This window comes from Mya arenaria, chromosome 7, assembly GCF_026914265.1.
Source record: "Mya arenaria isolate MELC-2E11 chromosome 7, ASM2691426v1".
NCBI lineage: Eukaryota > Metazoa > Mollusca > Bivalvia > Myida > Myidae > Mya > Mya arenaria.
Window position 1 is genome coordinate 30,599,785 of NC_069128.1, and position 22,009 is coordinate 30,621,793.

At 33.4% G+C, this 22,009-nt stretch overlaps 1 protein-coding gene across 1 annotated transcript; it reads left to right on the forward strand.

The window, feature by feature from the left end:
• The first annotated feature begins 417 nt into the window (after positions 1-417).
• On the forward strand, positions 418-9,096 carry LOC128241885 (uncharacterized). Its single transcript, XM_052959008.1, has 4 exons — positions 418-613; positions 2,979-3,088; positions 5,704-5,794; positions 7,322-9,096. Exons 1-4 carry the CDS (start codon positions 563-565, stop codon positions 7,430-7,432), a joined length of 363 nt encoding a protein of 120 aa, XP_052814968.1. The 5' UTR covers positions 418-562; the 3' UTR covers positions 7,433-9,096.
• The last annotated feature ends 12,913 nt before the right edge of the window (positions 9,097-22,009 follow it).

Consider the following 22,009-nt stretch of genomic DNA (forward strand, 5'->3'; position numbering starts at 1 on the left):
CAAAAAGCACAAACTTACACATACACACACAAGCCGCTGCTTATATCTACCGCTTCACTTGATTAAGATCAATATTAACTGCCTGCTAATTAACATAAATAAATGTAAAATTTGATAGCTTCTGCCATTTCTTTAAATGAAATTGAAGTTTGACCAATGTATGCGTTTTAAACTCAGGCACATTTGAAATCAATCATATGGTTTATCATTCACTTTATATCTAAGTACAGTGCGATATGCAGGTTCAATCTGATCACTTTTGCAAAGGGTCTTAAAATTGCAACACTGTGAATGTAAAGATATATAAAATGTTTGTATTCAAATAAGGCAGTGAACGTTTTAAATCTGTAGATGTAGCGCCATAAATATATATGTGAATATCGATTTACATTCACAACGGCGAAAGGTCTCTTTACTTCTCGCTTGGTCTGTTAGGAAATTTTACATGAATAACGTATTGAAATACGATACTTATTTTAAAAAATGTTATTGATGTTACTTAAACTTTGAAGGTCATTACAAAAGACTTGATTTTGCTATTCCCCGATTTTAGTGTAATAATATGTGGTTTTATTTGTGTTGGATACTTAGTGTATGCACATGTATCTTAATGGTAAGTTTAAATTTGATAGTTGGTCTTTTAGCTATAACGATATTAAATCTTAAACAATTTCGAAGGTTTCAGAACTACTTTTTTGTGTTTATCCGTTGCAACATGTTTAAGATTAAATAGGCAAACACATAGTGGGTGGGGAAGGCCAACGTTTTTATTAGTTTGTAGGTATGCTATTTACAGGAGAAAAATCATACATCCATTTCCACATGTAAATATGTAAAACGAAGAAGCACAATTTTAACGATGTACTAGAAATATGTTAACAGTGATCTGCTAAATTTTCTTTTGGCATTTTTATGGCAACTTCTGTCGTCAATATAGTGTGCGTTTGGTCAAAATGTTTCAGACGATCCAACTAATTTTATAAATGAACGAAATATGCAACATATAAAATATAAGGGCGTTCATAGTCGCAAATCATACAAAAATAAAAGTCGTAGCATAGGCGGGAATGAAGGTAACCGTTAAAAAGCAAATAAAACAATTAGTCTTAATTGCTTATAAAAGGCTTTGAAAAAGAGGCAAACTCAATTCGGATAGTTTCCAATGTTCTTGTGATCAAAAAATAAAAAAAAACGCTGAATAAAATCACTGAGGGTTGACTAAGGAGAGATAAGATATACCCTCAGAAGTCAAGCAATTACGCAGCTAATTGGCATGGAAATGCCTTAAATGTTTCAGAAAAACACTCTTTGTGATTAACATTTATCACATACAAACAAAATAAAATATTATCTTGGCTAGTTCTGTATTGTCATTGCGATCAGATAATTGAACTGTTTGAAATTCAAAGTACAATGTTTCAGTATGAACTAGAATAAAACAAACGATTTTGAAGTTTCTTCAATCGCTAAACTGACCAAATCGCCCTAATTTGATCCTGGATGAAAAATAAAGTCGAACCTATAAAAGTGATGAGATTTATCACGGATGAATAAATGAATGTCAGCCAAACATTAAGATTGAGAATCTTGCATCAGTTAACACCGACTCAATGATTTAACCGACTGTAAATATTTGCACTACTTAATAAAACAGTTCATAGTTGAATTGATAACTCGGAGGTTTTCTGTGTGCGTGCATTTGGGTGAAATTGGGTGATTGACTTTATATAAGAAAGTTTTTATATTTAAAGCTGCACTCTGACAGATTTCCCGTTTTTACAACACTTTTATTTTCTTGTCTTTTAATGAGCTTAAATATCTGCAAACCAGTGATGTAAGACTTCTGACAAAAGATCAGATCGCAGATTTCATATTTCCGTTCGAAAAGTAATGTTGTTTTATGGCTTAAGGCGGTATACTTAAGGTTTAAGAAAAATGCATAAAACATCAATTTTTGAAATTAAATATGAAAATCTGCGATCTAATTTATTTTGTCAGCAGTCTTATTTCACTGTTTTTTTGTCCTTGCACTTTCGCATAAATTGACTTGTTCGAAGACAAAATAGATCAAGAAATCTAACGTAAGACATAAAAAAAGGATTACACTTTCGCTCAATAAGTACGTTTTCGGTTAAATTAAGTTTGGTTTATTGAAAATATGTCTTTTTAAGGCTGTAGAGGATTTTGGACCGGCGGCAAATAGTCAGCAAACATTAACTGCCTTCGTGTTTTAATAATTATTAATGTGGTGTAATGTGGTGTATTCCTTACCCTTTTTCATTGGATTAGGCCGATATTCATAAAACATCTTATCAGTTCAATACTAAAGTCATTTTCCTAAGTCACTGGTCATTTGATATAATACCTTAATAGCATCCGAAAAACTTCAATTCAATTGCTTTTATTTATAATACATACTCTTTAAAAAAAAACAAAGCATATTTACTTCCTTTAATTATGAACTAGAGATCGACTTAAGTAAATAAATGGCGTCAGATTTGATAAACAACGACCCTGTTCTCTCTTTTCTCAGTTTATTCATGTTTTCGTTGCATTTTTATACCAGACATCGTTTTTACATCCCCATACTTTCGGATTCTATTTTTTTCTTTAGTATTCAACGAGGACAAACGTCCATTAAAACTGTTTCAAGTATTTCTTTTCATCATTTGCCTTTATATTTTTTTCTCTGCACGGTTGCTGCTTGGAGATCTGGGCTGATATTAAATATTGGTCTTCAGTGGATCTCGGAACGATGTAGCTAATCGGATTACTGTTTATGCATTACTGACCTATATAGTGAATAAAGTCAATGGTGTATTACCATAAGACTAACTTAAGTTGAATATTGAATTGTATTGCAATCAAATGATTGAACAATTTATTAATATTTGTACAATCAAAAGTACAGGGGCTCGGTATTGCAGTCAAATATAAATTTTTATATGCACCAAAATGCCTTTGATCTTTTTTTGTAGTGGATAAGGGACTGGCGGAGGAGAGGCAGCATAAACATCGTATTCCTTCTTGTTTTGATGAGTAGCCTTCTAGTTGGCAGTAGCATTATCGTCTTCAACTGTAGCTTGAGGTTTGTGGTTTTGTTTGAATAGATATTTTAAAGGGACTAGACACCAGATGACTCTATTGTTAGTTAAAAAATAAAATTGTCAAAATCTTCATAAAATTGACATCGTTGTGAACAACACATTTAATTGTTCTTTTTGATGTATCACATCGCTTACGACACATGCAACTTTCGCAGTTTTTGAACATTTTTCAAATTTGAAATTTACCATGTAAATTATAATTTTTAAAATAGAGATATATATTTATCTGTACTCATAAACAGGTATGATTTAAACTTGGAAATCATGCGGTATTTAAGACGGGGAAGCACAGATGAGACAGCTAAATGATTTTTGCGTTTATTTTATAAACCATGTAAAGTGATATATTTTCGGCCTCCTACTAGCTTTTGTTTTAAGGAAATACTGCATTTGCCGATCTTTTGGATCGGCTGGTAGCTTGCTCCTTAAACAGACTCAGTTATTTTGAAGCCTTTCCCTGCAGTAAGAATATCAAGTTTTATTATATAAACTGAAAACCGCCTTATATTTACAAACAAACTAGCAGGTGACACGATTGAAGTGATATACAATTATGCAAACTATTAAGGTACAAATTGTTTTAACAAATGTTCGAATAACAATTTGAGAGTATACAATTTACAATGCAAGCATATCGTTTAAACTTTTATAAAAATGCCCCCAAAAAATAAGTTGCTGATTTAAGTACGTCATGGGACATTCAATTTTCTTTCAAACGAAACAAACGACATGCATATTGGTTATGTTCGTATAAGGGTAGAGAGATTATAGATAAAGCGCTGATGTTAAATATTAAATAAGTTCTATTAAAAAGCATACAAATTACTGCATATTGTGTTCTTGTGATTCATTATAGGGCCTAAAAAAAAAATTGTTTGGTTAGGGTTACATCCTTTTCAAAAATAGGTAGGGTAGGTAGGCTTTTTATTTATTTATTTTTTTTTATTAGGCTTTATATAAGAATGTCATTTTCATCATTGGAGAATGGTGTTAAAGTTATCTTCTATATAAGCAATTAAGGTTTTAAACTACATATTGAAAAGCAAAAAAAAAAAGCAAAAAAAAAAATATTTTTTTTTTTTTTTTTTTTTAGTTTTTCATTTTTTTTTTTTCAAACTGACTATAAAAACGTTAGGGTCGGCGCCTTTTCCGTAGGTAGGGTCGGGTAACCCGAACCAAATGTATTTTTTTAGGCCTAGATTGCAAAGAAAAGGGGCTAGAGATTTAAAGTGACACTCTTATTTAAAATCAATACATACACATGTCTTACAAACATAGATTTTGAATGATAAATCTTGAATTACTTACTGATTAATGGATTTATGGAAAATATAAATCACATGTATTGAAAACATAAATTTTGAATGATAAATCTTTAACTACTTACTAAATAATGCATTTATGGAATATATTAATAACTGATATATCATTTGTGTGTATTTGTGTATCATTGTGACCATAATAATTATTATTTGGCATATTATGTTTTGTCAAGAAACTGTTATTTACATGTTTACGACAATTAAACAACTCTGTCTGTCTGTCTGATAACAAGATTGCAGCCGTGTTTTTAATGGCTGTAAACGCAAAATTATTAAATGATTGGTGAATGCTAAAGGTTTTACTGTGATCTACTATCGTCTCATTAGGTAGAAATAACGTGTTTTCTGCACCTTTCTTTTAAATTAAACTCGGTATCCTTTACAAGAACCATTGTTTTCGACATGTATTCATCCCTTTTAGTATATTAAAACAATTGTGTTAATTGTGGTAAATATTGTTTGTGAGTAAGAGTGCATCTTATAACGATATGAACCTGTATCGTGTTTACTCCACGTACTTTCATACATTTGAATTTTCCTACAACCTGAATGGCTGGCGTTATTTACTTTCAACAGTATAAAACTGTATATACCGTCGTAAATGTTGGTGTATATACCGTCGTAATTGTTGGTGTATATACCGTCGTAAATGTTGGTGTATTTACCGTCGTAAATGTTGGTGTAATTACCGTCGTAAATGTTGGTGTATATACCGTCGTAAATGTTGGTGTATATACTGCCGCAAATGTTGGTGTAATTACCGTCGTAAATGTTGGTGTATATACTGCCGCAAATGTTGGTGTAATTACCGTCGTAAATGTTGGTGTATATACCGTCGTAAATGTTGGTGTATATACTGCCGCAAATGTTGGTGTAATTACCGTCGTAAATGTTGGTGTATATACTGCCGCAAATGTTGGTGTAATTACCGTCGTAAATGTTGGTGTATATACCGTCGTAAATGTTGGTGTATATACTGCCGCAAATGTTGGTGTAATTACCGTCGTAAATGTTGGTGTAATTACCGTCGTAAATGTTGGTGTATATACCGTCGTAAAAGTTGGTGCATATACCATCGCAAATATTGGTGAATATTCAGCCGTAATTTTTGGTGTATATACCGTTGCAAATGATTGTGTATAAACGTGTTCTGATCACATGTAAATGATGTCGCAAATTTCTAATTTATGAATATTCAGTCAATTATGTGAGTGTTTGGGGTTTTTTTTTTAAACTTTAAACTTTCTCTTTAAATTAATTCACGTACGTTTCAGAGTTGATGAGGCCATCTGTGAGAATGTATGGATGGCATTACCTGCGAGTGTCTCGATCATTCTATTGGTGTTCGTATGTATGCAGATTACGGTTGGTAAAGTAAACTCATTTGAAACTTTGGCTTGTTCGTCACTCGTCAGGGAAAAATCACTATTTTCACAATAACGCAGTCTATGCCAGTGTATAACGTCACCATTTGTTGCGTAGTAAGGCAGAAGTATGATGCGCTAGTGTCAAAATAGTCATGAAAGCCGAACGGCTCAAAAGCGAGCTTTGAGTGTATGTTTTTTTTTAAATAAAATGTCCCCTCTTGAAACTGATACTTCATACAAAAGGATTTGTTTCATTTGTATATATTACATACGTATGTGCATGTACGGGTATATTTTATTACAATTGCAAAAGGTTGGCAGAAGTAACTTGATTGTAAGTGTTAATGATTTAAAAAAAAAAAACACTGTACACACAAAAAAGATAAATGAAATATTGTTTTTATTTATTTATTATATGCCTATTAATTTCATTTTCCATATCCAACAGCGAAAATAGAGTACGCCGTATTGAAAAATCCGTATCACCATACTGTTGTTTTCTGATTCCTTATCATGCTAGTACGGTGTGTAGTCTGGGAACTATTTTCCCGTCCCTAAAAATAGCGTGACAAAAATAACTGGTTAAACCTGACATATTTTAGATACATAATATTACCTAATCATACTCACGCCACCAGTAGCATGTAAATATTCAGGAACATGGTGTTCAACGAAACATGATGATAAGAACGAATCAGGGAACACTTCCGATCTATCTAGACAACTTGGTCTAGTTGTTTGCAAATTCGAACATCATAAAGTGTAACTTCATCATAAATGAGCATTTCGCCAATACAAAAAAGGAGAATTCGCGTCATTAATAATACTAGCGATTGACTCACGAACTTCCCTCAGTTCTGCATGTAATTATCTTTAAAAAATCCTACGTCCATTCACTTTTGTTAAAACGGCCGCGTTTCGTCTTCGAGAAATGACGATTTGTTTATACTCGTAAAATAAGTACCGCTCATGTTTGTTTTGTTTTCGTGCACTGTGGCATTTAATGGTTGTTTTCGTGTACTGTGGCATTTAATGGTTGTTTTCGTGCACTGTGGCATTTAATGGTTGTTTTCGTGCACTGTGGCATTTAATGGTTGTTTTCGTATTAGCAACTTGATTATTTTGCTGAGTTATAAAACATTTTCTTCATATGTTGCTCAATAAAGTGAATTCTGTAACTTCTGACGTGTTTCGCTAGATTAGCCTCCCTTGACCTAATACACAAAAGTACGTAACATATTCATACGCGCATGCCTTTCCATATTTTGACATAAGACGGATAGCAGTAAATTTAAATCAGATTGAAACCGTAAAATTAAAAGGAATAAATTATAAGGTATATAATAAACAGAATATAACGATAGGACGCTTTTCTGGTGATCTGCATCTCGTTCAGTGTGTAAACACATATCTGTCGAGACTTGACGTGATACAGGTCACCATACAAGTTTATCATAATAACCCCTATGTACTATGGTTATGTCTATACACGTTTAATCATTGTTGAAGTAACCTATATTTTCAGGAGAAACTTTTAATCACTTCAGGCAAAGACAAACGCGTCTCACCCGACTTTAATGGAAATATAGAGTATCACCATCGGTCAATGTGCACAGGACCAACAGATATTGTATAGGAAAATTTTACCATGAGGTCCTGGTGTTTGGACCACAAACAGGGCGTGTTCTCTAGGCACTTCTAGGTGGTATAAAATGTATACGTCCTAGTTTTCAACAGCTGATTAATACCTACGATTCGAATAGGTGTATAGGTGTCTCTCTACCATGATATCCTGGATTTTAAACCACAACAAGTGATTGTTCTCTCGGCGGCTCTAGGCGGTTCAAAATGATTTCTCAGCTGAGATACATGGGTATACGAGATGACGACCTACTGAAAAAATGTATACAAAAGGTTTCATCACAGACCATGTTTGATGTTGACAATGGAAATGTTTCATGATCGATTTCGACCTCGAAGAAGTGTTTAATGGCCGAAAAACATTGTTAGGAATTATGTCTGAGGTAAATAGATGACCTGACGAACATCTGTGCACAAATTATAGCGTTGGTTCAACACCGTTTTGCATTGCTATATGCTGGCATGATCACATGTTGAATCAAAAACAGAAAAAGTATGTGCAAACCTGAAAGTTAAAGTGATCTTGTTGTGCGATGCTTTCTCTTTGTGCCATAATTGTTGACGAAAAATAGTTAATCAATGATGCATTGTGAACGAAATCGCTGTAAGAAGTAGCATGTTGAATAAAAAAAGGACAAATATGTGCAAAGTGTCTATGGTCTTGTGAATTGCTTTCCCTTCGTGCCATAATTATTGACGAGATGCAGTTTCTCCGTGGTACAATGTACACGAAATCATTGTTAGAAGTTCCAGCTTCATAATAGTTCGTGGCAATGTCATGGCTGAGACTTGCATGGCAATATGATATATACAGTTGCTCAAAAAAATTTAGAAAACAATAGAGCAAGTTGTGCACGTCAGAAAGCTTAATGTTAAAATCAGAAAGGAAGAAACTCAAGTCAGAAAGCAAGATGTACCAGTCAGAAAGCAATATGTACAACTCAAATGCCACTATTTTGCAATAATACTTTTCCCTGGAATGACCTCATGCTGTATTTGGATGGAATACAATATGCCTACTTAATTGTCCAAGATGATATTTGTCATTGATTTCTTATATTGTAATGTAATGAATGCTCATTTGTTTTTCTTTAATGATAATTTTCCTAGTTGAACTTAAGTTTGGAGATATGACTTGCGAAAATAGTTATTTCAGAATACCGACCTAATAAAATAAATCACTAACTGGTTTGTCAATGGTTAATAAACAATCGGAGCACCTCGGCCGTTTTCCTTCGAAACAACATTTGGTGTTTATGGACGGTTTACATTTAACTACACTGCAAGTTGATCACGTAGTAATCTCAATTTGTCCTAATATGACCAATATGGCGATTTTGTCACTTGTAATGTTTACTAGCGTTTCTTTCTTTATTTTGCATCCTTATATAAGCTTCGTCGATATCAATCGGTAGTCAATCGAATCTTTACTGCAACTTTGCCATACTTTAATAAAATAAATATATGGAGCCATTACTTTTTTATTACATAATAAAATATTTAAAAGAAAACACACAAAATTTCACAAAGATCAAATCATGATGAAACTAGACAAACGAACCAACAGTACTGTCTCGTGGATTTTTGTAGATTTTGATTTCACTCGGCTTGTGCCTCGTAAAATCCGCAAAAAATCCACTCAAATACAACCTCCCAGATCAAAACGCAGTACTAATAACCCTTTTATTATATACATTACTGGTTAGGACTCTATTGTATAAAGCTTAAAGGTTTTTGAACTTCATATTACAACATACACTTTAGGCCCTGTTTGGTGTGAGAATGGTCTTATCCTTTCACTTAAGAGGCTGTGGCTTCCATCTCGAGGGTTGAAAACGAAATGGTTCATCTTCTTGTTTTTGTAATGTCACTTAGAACCTTTTCATATTCGCCCCTCGATCTGAACTATGGGAACGTTACTCAAAAAGGACACAATACTGATTTCTGCCAAGTAATCGGACTCGAGAGTAATTCATATCAGCTGGAAGCTCTCCTTACAATCGAGTTAAAACAAATACGTTTAAACAAAGCCTGTCTCATAAAGACACACAGAGCATCAATATTCAACAGACATTCGTTGATTACTAAAAAGTACATTTTCATCATACCACAGTTAAAAACATGTGTTTCGTATGTTGTCTGCAACATAATTCCGTGTTTATTTAACTGCTTGATTGAAATTATGTGATCCTGGTATATACATGTATATAGGCTGTCGTCTGCAACATAATTCCGTGTTTTTTTCAACTGCTTGATTGAAATTGTATAATCCTGGTTTATACATGTATTCAGTCTGTCTTCTGCAACATAACTTCGTGTTTATTCAACTGCTTGATTGAAATTATGTGATCCTGGTTTATGCATGTATTCAGTCTGTCGTCTGCAACATAACTCCGTGATTATTCAACTGCATGATTGAAATTATGTGATCCTGGTATATGCATGTATTCAGTCTGTCGTCTGCAACATAACTCCGTGATTATTCAACTGCATGATTGAAATTATGTGATCCTGGTATAGGCATGTATATAGTCTGTCGTCTGCAACATAACTCCGTGTGTATTCAACTGCTTGATTGAAATTATGTGATCCTGGTATAGGCATGTATACAGTATGTCGTCTGCAACATTACTCCGTGTGTATTCAACTTCTTGATTGAAATTATGTGATCCTGGTATAGGCATGTATATAGGCTGTCGTCTGCAACATTACTCCGTGTGTATTCAACTGCATGATTGAAATTATGTGATCCTGGTATAGGCATGTATACAGTATGTCGTCTGCAACATTACTCCGTGTGTATTCAACTTCTTGATTGAAATTATGTGATCCTGGTATAGGCATGTATATAGGCTGTCGTCTGCAACATTACTCCGTGTGTATTCAACTGCATGATTGAAATTATGTGATCCTGGTATAGGCATGTATACAGTATGTCGTCTGCAACATTACTCCGTGTGTATTCAACTGCATAATTGAAATTATGTGATCCTGGTATAGGCATGTATACAGTCTGTCGTCTGCAACATAACTCCGTGTGTATTCAACTGCATAATTGAAATTATGTGATCCTGGTATAGGCATGTATACAGTCTGTCGTCTGCAACATTACTCCATGTGTATTCAACTGCTTGATTGAAATTATGTGATCCTGGTATAGGCATGTATACAGTCTGTCGTCTGCAACATTACTCCGTGTGTATTTAACTTCTTGATTGAAATTATGTGATCCTGGTATAGGCATGTATACAGTCTGTCGTCTGCAACATTACTCCGTGTGTATTCAACTGCTTGATTGAAATTATGTGATCCTGGTATAGGCATGTATACAGTCTGTCGTCAGCAACATTACTCCGTGTGTATTCAACTGCTTGATTGAAATGATGTGATTCTGGTATAGGCATGTATACAGTCTGTCGTCAGCAACATTACACCGTGTTTATTCAACTGCTTGATTGAAATTATGTGATCCTGGTATAGGCATGTATACAGTCTGTCGTCTGCAACATTACTCCGTGTGTATTCAACTGCTTGATTGAAATTATGTGATCCTGGTATAGGCATGTATACAGTCTGTCGTCAGCAACATTACTCCGTGTGTATTCAACTTCTTTATTGAAATTATGTGATCCTGGTATAGGCATGTATACAGTCTGTCGTCTGCAATATTACTCCGTGTGTATTTAACTGCTTGATTGAAATTATGTGATCCTGGTATAGGCATGTATACAGTCTGTCGTCTGCAACATTACTCCGTGTTTATTCAACTGCTTGATTGAAATTATGTGATCCTGGTATAGACATGTACACAGTCTGTCGTCTGCAACATAACTCCGTGTGTATTCAACTGCTTGATTGAAATGATGTGATTCTGGTATATACATGTATACAATCTGTCGTCTGCAACATTACTCCGTGTTTATTCAAATTTTTCATTTAAATGGCATTGTTCATTAGTATGAGATAAATATCAACGTACATTTCACACGAGTAAAAAAAATGAAAAAAAACTAATACTAAAATTTTGAGTTTTTTTTAGATATTCAGATTCTGTAAACAATTATAGTCGGGATTCGTATCTTTGAGGACAATAAACAATAATCTTCGGGGCTCATTAATTTGAGGACAATAAACAATAATCTTCGGGACTCATATCTTTGAGGACAATAAACATTTATCTTCGGGCCTCTTAACTTTGAGGACAACAAACAATACTCTTCGGGGCTCATAACTTTGAGGACAATAAACAATAATATTCGGGACTCATATCTTTTAGGACAATAAACAAATACCTTCGGGGCTCATAACTTTGAGGGCAATAAACAATAATTTTCGGAACTCATATCTTTGAGGACAATAAACAATACCTTTCATGACTTATATCTTTCAGGACAATAAACAATATTCTCCCACCTCAGAAAAGCAGATCCAAAAAATTAACCATGCTAGAAATTCTTATCTTGCCCACGGGCAAAGATAAAAAAGTACCAGTATGGAACTCCTTTTTAATGGTCATCACATTGTAATTACCTCCCTTGTTGAAGACTGTCGTCTGTAGCATCACAGAAACCATGTCTTGTGGTAATATTTAGAATGCTTATTAAATATTTCTTGCTTCAAATGATTTTACGCACCTTTCAAGAAATAATGCTTCACTCTCAGAACTATTTAAAGACCGTTTTGACTATTAACTTAATCTGAATCACTGCGCGCATATCCATGACAACCATGAAATATCACATATCCATACGCATTTATTTTCACTACGCACAAAAGTGTTCCAGCACTGAGGTGGGAGAAGAAGCATCTCCCATAGCCGTTCGTGTAAGATAGGCTCATCCCAACTCTCGGGTCGGGATGAACATATCTTACACTCTCGGCCATGGAAGCTACTTATAATTTTCGGGACTCATGTCTTTTAGGACAATAAACAATACTCTTCGGGCCTTATAACTTTGAGGACAATAAACAATAATCTTCGGAATTCATAACTTAGAGGACAATAAAAAATAATCTACGGTATTCGTAACATTGAAGACTATAAACAATTATCTTTGGAACTCATAACTTTGTGGACAATAAAGAGTAATCTTCGGCACTCCACGCCTTTATGACAATTAACGGTAGAAATCGAGACTTAAGGACAATAACAAGTAATCGTCGGGACTTAAAGGCTTTAGAACAAATAAACAATAATCCTAGGGACTCCAAGCCTTTAGAACAATGAACTGTAATCTTAGGAACTAGTTATCTTTAGGAAAATGATCTTGGCGACTCATAAACTTGAAAGCAATTAACAATTATCTTTGGGACGTGTACTCTTCAGAACAATAACAAAATATTCTAGGGACTCATAATCTTGAGAACAAATGACTTTGAGGACCTATACTCTTGAAGACAAAAAAACACTAATATAGAAGGTCCATTTCAAACTAATGAAATAATCTATATGTCCCTGACAATGTGTGAAAGCAAAAAACATACAAAACTAGTGAGGGCCCATTGCGATTGAGGGTTTGAAGCTGTATTACAAAAGTCAGTTTCACATATGCACACAGCACTAGAGACATAGCCAAAGACATTATGGACGCAAGTATCCCGAATTCCAAACGTCTGGTTGTGGATGCATCCTCGGTTTGCCACTGAAAATATTAAAAGTAGTTTTAATTTAAGTTGATATTTGCACTCCTGAATTCAAAGTGTAAATATCAAGTTGATATTTCACTGGTATTATTTCACTGATAAAACTCCATATTATATCGAAAGGCATGAAAGAAGTTAAGAGTAGTTCTTTAAAATGAAATGTTCACTCCTTAATTCAAAAGTGTAAATATCAAATTGATATTTCACTGGTATTATTTCACTGATTAAACTCCATATTCATCGAAAGGCGTAGAAGTAATTAATGTACATGTTATATAATCAGTAACAGATTGATTTGATACTCAAGGTTGATTTAAATGGTATTTATTTAAATTAAAAAGCATTTGATAGAAGAAAATATGTCATAGTACTATTTATGCCGGCTTATAAGTAAAAGTAGTTCGTAAAATTTATAATAACAGTATCATTCCATTGTAGTGTATTTTTCTTATTAGGTTTCAAATTCAGCCTATTTTTTTCAGTTGAAATTACTACGCAATCTACTTGCAGCGTAGTCAAATGTAAAGAACTCAGACATTGTAAACCGTCCAGATATAGCCGAGATTGTTTTCAAAGGGGTGGTGGCAATCCGATAGGGATTGTGGAGGCTACCGAAGATAATCATTGTATATGGATCCAAATTCTAACGCAGTGATCTGCCTAGACGAGCGGAGAAGAACTTTGCAATAACTTATGACAAAATGTGGATTTGCGATATGTAAGATGGGTTTTTAAAAAAGCTTTTTACATCAATGTATGCAATATATGTGTATGTTTCATTAAAAAACGTTGTTTTTCTTAAAGAGTGTTGTTGTTGTTTTTCAACGGAGGAAAACTTTATGTGTTGTCACGTGATTTCGATGATCATCACACGATTATAAGTATCTTCCATGGCCGAGAGTGTAAGATAGGTTCATTCCGACCCGAGCGTAGGGCGTTTCGAGGTTTCCGCAAAACCTGCGCGAGGTTCGGGATGAACCTATCTTAGACGAGCGTCTATGGTAAATGCTTTTTCTCCCACCTCAGTTAAACAAAATTAAGTCTCTTTTGTGCTTAGTGAAAATAATTGCGTACGGATATGGGATAATTCGTGGTTGTCATGGATATTCGCGCAATGATTCAGAGTATGTAAATGGTCTGATAGTTCATTAAATAGTTCTAAGGAGAGTGGAGCGTTATTTCTTGAAAGGTGCGTAAGAACTGCTTTCTGGTGACATTTGAAGCGAGAAATAATTAACTAGCGTTCTAAGTATTGCCCCAAGACAAGGTTTCCATAACGCTACAGACGACAGTCTTCAACAAGGGAGGTAATTACAATGTGGCGACCATTAAAAAGAAGTTCCATACGGGCATTTTATCTTCGCCCGTGGACAAGATAAGAATTTCTAGCATGGTTAAGTTAATGGATCTACTTATCTCAGGTGGGAGAAATGTGGGGTTGCAGTTGTCACTGTTCGGCAAATGAAAGTAACAATTGTGTAGAGGTTGATATGGAACACCTTTCCTATAAGCTATACACATATAATGATATGCCTGAATTGGTATTGTAGTGTTAGCTTAAGGACAAGATTATAAGTATATTGCATTGCCGCTCGTGAACTATAAGTTCATCTCAACTCGATCGTACGGTGTAATCTCGGTAAACCTCGTTTCCGCAAAACCCAATGCGCGACAGTTGTATCAATCTTACACGAGCGGCCATGGTAGATGATTTTCCTTCCACCTTAATTCCACCTTCGTTAAACAAAATAAAGAAATGTTTTTTTTTTACTTGGAACTCTTGCAAAGTGAACTAATTTTCGTATAGGTATGATTTTATTTGTGGTTGCCATAGATATACACAGAGTGATTTAAAATATGTAAATAGTATAATCTATGTTTAAATAGTACTAAGGAGAGTGCAGCATAAGTTCTTAGATGCAGAGTAAAGGCTCTTTGAAGCGAGAAATGATTTATTTGGATTTCAAATATTACCACAAGTCAAGGTTTCAATGGTGCATCGGACGACAGTCTTCAACGAGGTAATTTCCTGATGACAATAAAAAGTAGTTCAATACGGGTACTTTTTTATCTTTACCCTTGGGCAAGATAAAATATTCTAGCATTTCCAAATATTTGATTTTACTTACCTGGCATGGAAAGAATCACTAGGTAATACATCATGGCTTTATTTTATAAATATCTTATATGTATGTGTTATCTTATTGTGTACATCAACGAACAAATACAAACTACAAACACAGAGTGCTGAGCATGATTATGTTATAAGGGGATATAGGATTGTGAAGGAAGTTATAGCTGATTTACCTTCTCTGACTTGGTTGTGTCTCAAAGGGTGATATCAGTTCTCAAACATTTGTTGTTTACGATATGTTAATGTAAAGTGTGCGTTTTTGTTGAAGATTGTTAGTATGTGCTTTCAAAAACAAGAGAGTAAATTTATAAAGGACACTTGCCCGTTGTAAACCAGCGGGGATGATAGGGTCCAAGTGGTTTGAATGTTCGACATTAAATGGAGATTAGTTTTGGTTAAATTGTTCCTGAGTAATTCCTGAGGAAGTGCAACTTTTTGAAAAGAATATTATAACTGTTCACATTATTACAAAGTATTGCAATATTTGACTTAATACGCAATTTTTCAAATACAAAAATGTGCTCACAAAATAAAAGGGAACGAAACGCCATGTGCTGTATAATTATATTTTTGTATGGCGTCAATATCTATGACCAACTGAAACTGAGGCTTGCAACTAAACGCGCTTAAAAAATATAAAAAAATATCAGCTTAAATATAACATCATTATAATGTCTGAATCTACATGCTTTATGAAATAATGCAGACCCACACTAATTGGTGCCATCCTCAGAAATGCATCAACTTTAAAAGACATTTAGCTTTGATTAAAACTAACTATTTATTGGATTCTTTTTAGTATTACAGTATAAAGGTTTGGAATACTATTCCCGATACGAAATGCGATAAGGTTAAACACATTTAAGCGTAAATACAAAATGCACCTCTTGAAATGTGCCTATCGTTAGTCACAAAAATGTATACTAGTATTATCTTTTAATTATGTTAAAGACTGACATAACTGTTGTTTATAAATAGCTGTGTTGTATTGACAGCATGTCGGCGTGTACATGATGTATATTGAAATGACTTAAATTGTTATGTTAATTAAACATGATTTGTAAAGAATAATTATATTCAAAACATCAACAGTTCTTGTATACGAATGTTAAAGTGCGATGCAGATGTTTTATGATTTACCAATTGCATTTTTGTGTGTGTGTTTTTCTTTTCTCCATAGAAGGCCACATTGTTAATATGATGTTGTAATGGTTGAACCTGTAATTACGCCATTATGTGTATATACCTTTTCTAAGTAAAAATATCATTATTATTATTATTATTATTATTATTATTATTATTATTATGTGTAAAACTGGTAACTTTAATTGCGGCCTAAGCGACTGTCACAACCTCATAGCTACTAGTTTAAGAGAACACTGTGAGCCATTTATGAAATACTTTTAAGGTCATACAAGAACTTTGACAACAACTATTTTAATGAAAATCTTTCCCATATACCGCTCCATCTCGCCCAAATCTTTGGGGAGATGGCTGATATATGATATATTGGGATCACGAACACCTATTGAAACAAGTCATTGACGAGCATGCCCAAGTAAAACAGAAAACCCAATAAAGGAGTCCACCACCTTACAAGAGCTACCGTAACCTAATGTACACTGCTCGTCAAGCAAGAAACACCTTTAACAGAATTCTGATCATTTCAAACTGGTTAAGCTACACAAAGTTCAGTAATTTTAAAGTGAAGGTAAAAAGAGAATTTCAATCTGTTTATTTCAAATATATGGTGGCATATAACTGCCGTTAGATAACCTGTTAACGTTCGCGAATTATGTCGTGCTAACCTCTTAATTTTCAGAATAATTATCTAGCTATTTATGTAATAATCGCGTTAGTTTTTGGTAAGATAAATAGCATAATACTTATAACAGGCTTGAAAGTGCAACGAACAGCCACCTATTACCTTTTTGACTGTCCAACATTTACAGGTTATCTAGTTATGGTTTGCGAATTCCACTTAAGATGTAACATAGTAACTGTTTAACGTAATAAGATTCGTGTTACCACTTAACTATAAATGCATTCCAAATTCAGGCGCTGACAGGTTAACTAGGTTTGGTTTGCGAATTCCACTTAATAAGTAGCATACTAACAGGTTATCTTACGGCAGTGACATGCCACCATACAAATAACGGTGTAGATGAGGACCAAAGTCTAAAGAATTAAATTAAATTAAACCTTTTCTATCACAGAAACCTACAAAAAAATCGAATAACCAAATAAAACTCAAAGGCACCATAGGAAATGTGGTTTCTGATCAAAATCTTGTGGCGAATAGAATACACTCATTTTATAGAGAAAGTGGACAATATTGAAATATCTGGAACTCAGTTTAAAAGCTGCACTCTCACAGATATACCGTTTAAACAACTTCTTATTTTTTATCTCGGAATTAGCCAATTCTTGCAGAGATCTCTGTAAACTAGTGATTTAAGACTGGTGACAAAAGATCAGATCGTATTTTTAATAATTACGTTCAAAACATAGTGTTTTATGGCTTAAAGCGTGCCTAACGCTTTAAGAAAAATGAGTTGTTTGCCATGAAAATAGTTAATGTGAAAACCTGAGATCTTATCTTTTGTCAGCAGTCTTATATCACTGGTTTCCAGACATTTACTCAATAATTGACTGATTCTAACACTAAAAATTAAAAAAAAATGTCAAAACGGTATATCTGTGAGAGTGTAACTTTAAGATATTAAACACTATATTCGCAGGGAAAATACAGAGATATTGCCAAATATCACTTGATTTGTATTTCACTTCAGTAAGCGATAGTTTTTTATGTAAAGGTTTAGACATATTTTTAAACAGAAACACGAGTGAGAAATTGGAGCTGATTTCAGAAAACACAAAAGTCGCATTACGGACGAAGGAATGACCTCCCTAATTGGATAGTTATTAGACTGATTATTAGCAAACGATCTATAGGTTATGAGCGCGAGGAAAATGTTCTCATTTTAGAAAAAGTAAAAACAAAAATTATATACTCTCCGCGCCGTTTTCGACAAATTCCTTGACGCAGAACCGACATTCGTCGCCGAATTGATCCCTATCAGTGGTTTCCAGTCCACTTGTATCGATTGGGTCATAACAGTCTTTATCCCCCTTTATCAAATTGAAATCCGCATAGAAGCACACGTAGCACACCAGGGAGCTTGTCACACCTGTAAGACAAAATACAATTCGTTCATGTTTTTTGTTGATGTTTATCCCTCTTTGTTTTGTTGATTGTATCATAAACTGAAGTGTTCAAAGTTAAATCTGTAAAAACTTAGGAAATACAGATATTCTTGTTTCTTTTGTGATGTTTGTTTGTTTGTTTGTTTTGTATTATAAATATCCTTACACAGTTAGCCACAAAGCTGTATGTACCACGCAGCATGAAACTTGTGGCTGTATAAATCAACGTGGATCAGTATATATAGAGAGAAATACATAAAGATCTATATATCACCGAAATCATTATGAAGATAAAGTTGGGGGGTAAAATTGGTAGTTGGTAGTAGGGGATTCGAATATACAACTACCTGCAAGTTGCCAGTTGGGGATACGAATAATCAGAGTAAGGTGTGGATGTTGATATTAAGCTACTCGACCTTTTCCAGTCGGTTATTCGCGAATATCCAACTACCAACCATGTATGCATATATTTCGTATATTCGCCATTCGAATATTCGACCATTTCAAGTCAAAATTGCAAATGGTCGAATATCCGATTGGCAAATGTACGAATACAGGTGAATTAAACCAGTGTTTGTTCCTAAGTAACATGTGTAAATGAATGAACATACAATTGGCTTGTGTTTTTTTGTACATGTGTAAATTTTAACCATGAAATATGACTAAAAAAAAGGTTTCCGCGAATAACCGACTGGAAATAGTCGAGTAGCTTAATATCAACATTAACATCAACATCTAACTCTGATGTTTCGAATTCCCAACTGGCAATTGGCAGGTAGTTGAATATTCGAATCCCCAACTAACAACTAGTAGGTAGTTGACTATTCGAATCACCAACTACCATCTTCCAACTACTTTCCAACTTTACCGTCATTAAAGCATTACCTTTTAATATTATACCTTAATATCGACAACATTCTTGTTATTGTTATACTCACTCTCACATAATTTATATTAAACTTATGATTAATTTATTAATAGAACTTATGTTATTATTGTGACATGCCATGTCTTTTGAATCTATACATATTGTTGTGACGATGAGCTTTTCATGCTAAAGTCGAATACAATTTCTGTTCTTTGCTGTTGCTTTATGGAGTTAAACAATGCACTCTTACTCCTAAATAAGATTTATCAAAATTAAGACATTTTTTAATATACCAGGGGTCGTATTCAATAAGCATCTTAGTAACAATTTTCAACTTAGTGAAAAATTGCCATTTTTTCTAATTTGAATTTTAAGAAAATGAACGATGTTTGTACACCAAAATTATGAAAATAAGCAAGATCATGGTCTAACCAATGTATACATATGAATAAATCTGATGAAAAGTAATAATTTATAAAAATAATTGATGTCAAAAATTACAAAAATCTCACTAAGTTGAAAATATTCACTAAGATGCTTATTGAATACAGCCCCAGAAATATAAATAAATCTCGAAAACAATGGTTCTTATGAATGATACCGAGTTAAATCTGAAAGAAATGTGCAGAAAACACGGTATTTTTACCTTATGAGACGATGGCAGAACACATTAAATCTTTTAGCACTCACCAATCATTTAATTTTTTCGCGTTATAAGCTATTAAATACACGGTTACAATATTGTTATCAGTAATGAATAGTTTCCATAAATGCATTATTTAGTAAGAAGTTAAAGATTTATCCCTTTAAATGCATGTTTGTTATACATGTGTATGTACTGATTTTGAATAAGAGTGTCACTTTAAAAATATCAACAGTGGCAATATTAAAAAATGCAAAAAAACTAAAAAAAACTACCTTAAAAATCACTTGTAGTTATTTCCCTTTGATAAAGAAACGGAGCACTTTACTATAGGACCAGTAAAGTATGTGGAAAATAAAAAAACAAACCTGATATTAAAGAATAAAAAATGTAAATTGTAAAAAAAAGAAAATATATCCTTACCAAGAAAAGAACTGACCAGTATACATTTAAATAACGCAACCATTGTTTAAAATATTGTATTCAATCCAAACATTTGAAACACGTCGACGGTATCAGACTGGTTGAAAAATGCAACAGCTATTTCTTTGGATTTATATAAACGCAATTCACTGTAAAACTATAGGGCAAGATGCGCTTAATTATTGTTGCAAGGAATCAATTGATACATTTAATACTTCATTTAACAATCAAAAAGTGTATCTTATTTCTTTACGGTTCGCAGAAGGATTTTGTTTGAGCGAAATAATTCTTTGAACTTTTAATTGTGTTTAACTTTACCTCATTAAATTTAATTGTAATAATGAAAAGAAGAGGTTTTACCATTTGACTAAAACTCATGTTACAAAGAAATAATGGCGACGATTAAAACCAGACCCATTTAATGTTTATAGTGCTTAATAAGCCAGTTGTAAATATCTATGGTAACGTCAAAGGATGTGCTTCTTGTTGCTCCAAATGTTTTGAAAAAGATATTTGAAAGCTTTACAAAAAAATGGTAATATTTTTACAGTATGATTTATAAGACTTGAAGCATTGGACAGTAGACTAAGAATTGTTTAGAGATCCCAAACCGCAAGTTCAATTTGAAAAAAAAAACAAGAAAAAAACAAAGAGAGGTAACAAATAATTCCATATTCATGATTATAAAAACAATTGTAAAAATAGATTAAAGCAAGACCTGGCCCCAATTTCACGAAAATACTTATGTTCAATTTCAATCTCAGTCTCAATTTATTTTTCCATGTAGCATCAAAATTTATTAAAAATCATTCATGTTTTTACACCTTTTAAAAGCGCATTATATCAGAGAATATGTTGATTAAAGCTGCACTCTCACAGATTTACCATTTTTACAACTTTTTTATGTTTTGTCTTGGAGAGAGCATTTTTTGCGTAAATATCTGCAAATCAATGATATAAGACTGCTGTCGAAAGATCAGATCGCAGATATTCATATTTCAGTTCGAAAATTAATGTTTTATGGCTTAAACCGTTACTAACGGTTTAAGCAAAAATGCATAAAACCTCAATTTTCAAACTTAAATATAAAAATCTGCGATCTAATTTTTTGTCAGCAGTCCTATATAACTGGTTTCCATGGATTTTCGCAAAAAAATGGCTCGTTCCAAGACAAAAATAATAAAAGTTGTCAAAGCGCTCAATCTGTGAGAGTGCAGCTTTAAAGCCTTTCGTCAAGATTCCAAGGGAAATCTATTAAACAGCAAAAAATGTAACTGAGCACAATTCATTGTTTTTTAACAATTACTCAAAGATATGTTGTGCTTTAGAATTAGTTAGTGTTGTTTGAAATATTGACACTATCTTTTTATCAACACATTCTAGGAGAATGTATAAAAACATGCCAGATTTTGAATCATGTTATGTTTTAATGTTGTTAATTTGAGTTGAGCTTGTGATTGAGATTTGACTTGAGTATGTTTGTGATGTTCGGGCCAGAGCATGCTTTGAACTGTACCAAGGCGGTATTGATAACGCTATGGTCACTCCACTGTTGCCATGTTTTCATATGCAACATAGGCAATAAGCTATGATTACTAAGATCCTCTTAAATTCCTTATTCCCTTTTAAAATATGGAATAACGAACTATAGTCT

Excerpts from the sequence above, each read along its gene's own strand:
- LOC128241885 (XM_052959008.1), top strand. The coding sequence starts at position 563 with ATGTGGTTTTATTTGTGTTGGATACTTAGTGTATGCACATGTATCTTA. Across the intron at positions 3,089-5,703 it reads GTCTTCAACTGTAGCTTGAG|AGTTGATGAGGCCATCTGTG; the intron begins GTTTGTGGTTTT and ends CGTACGTTTCAG. Across the intron at positions 5,795-7,321 it reads TCGTATGTATGCAGATTACG|GAGAAACTTTTAATCACTTC; the intron begins GTTGGTAAAGTA and ends CTATATTTTCAG.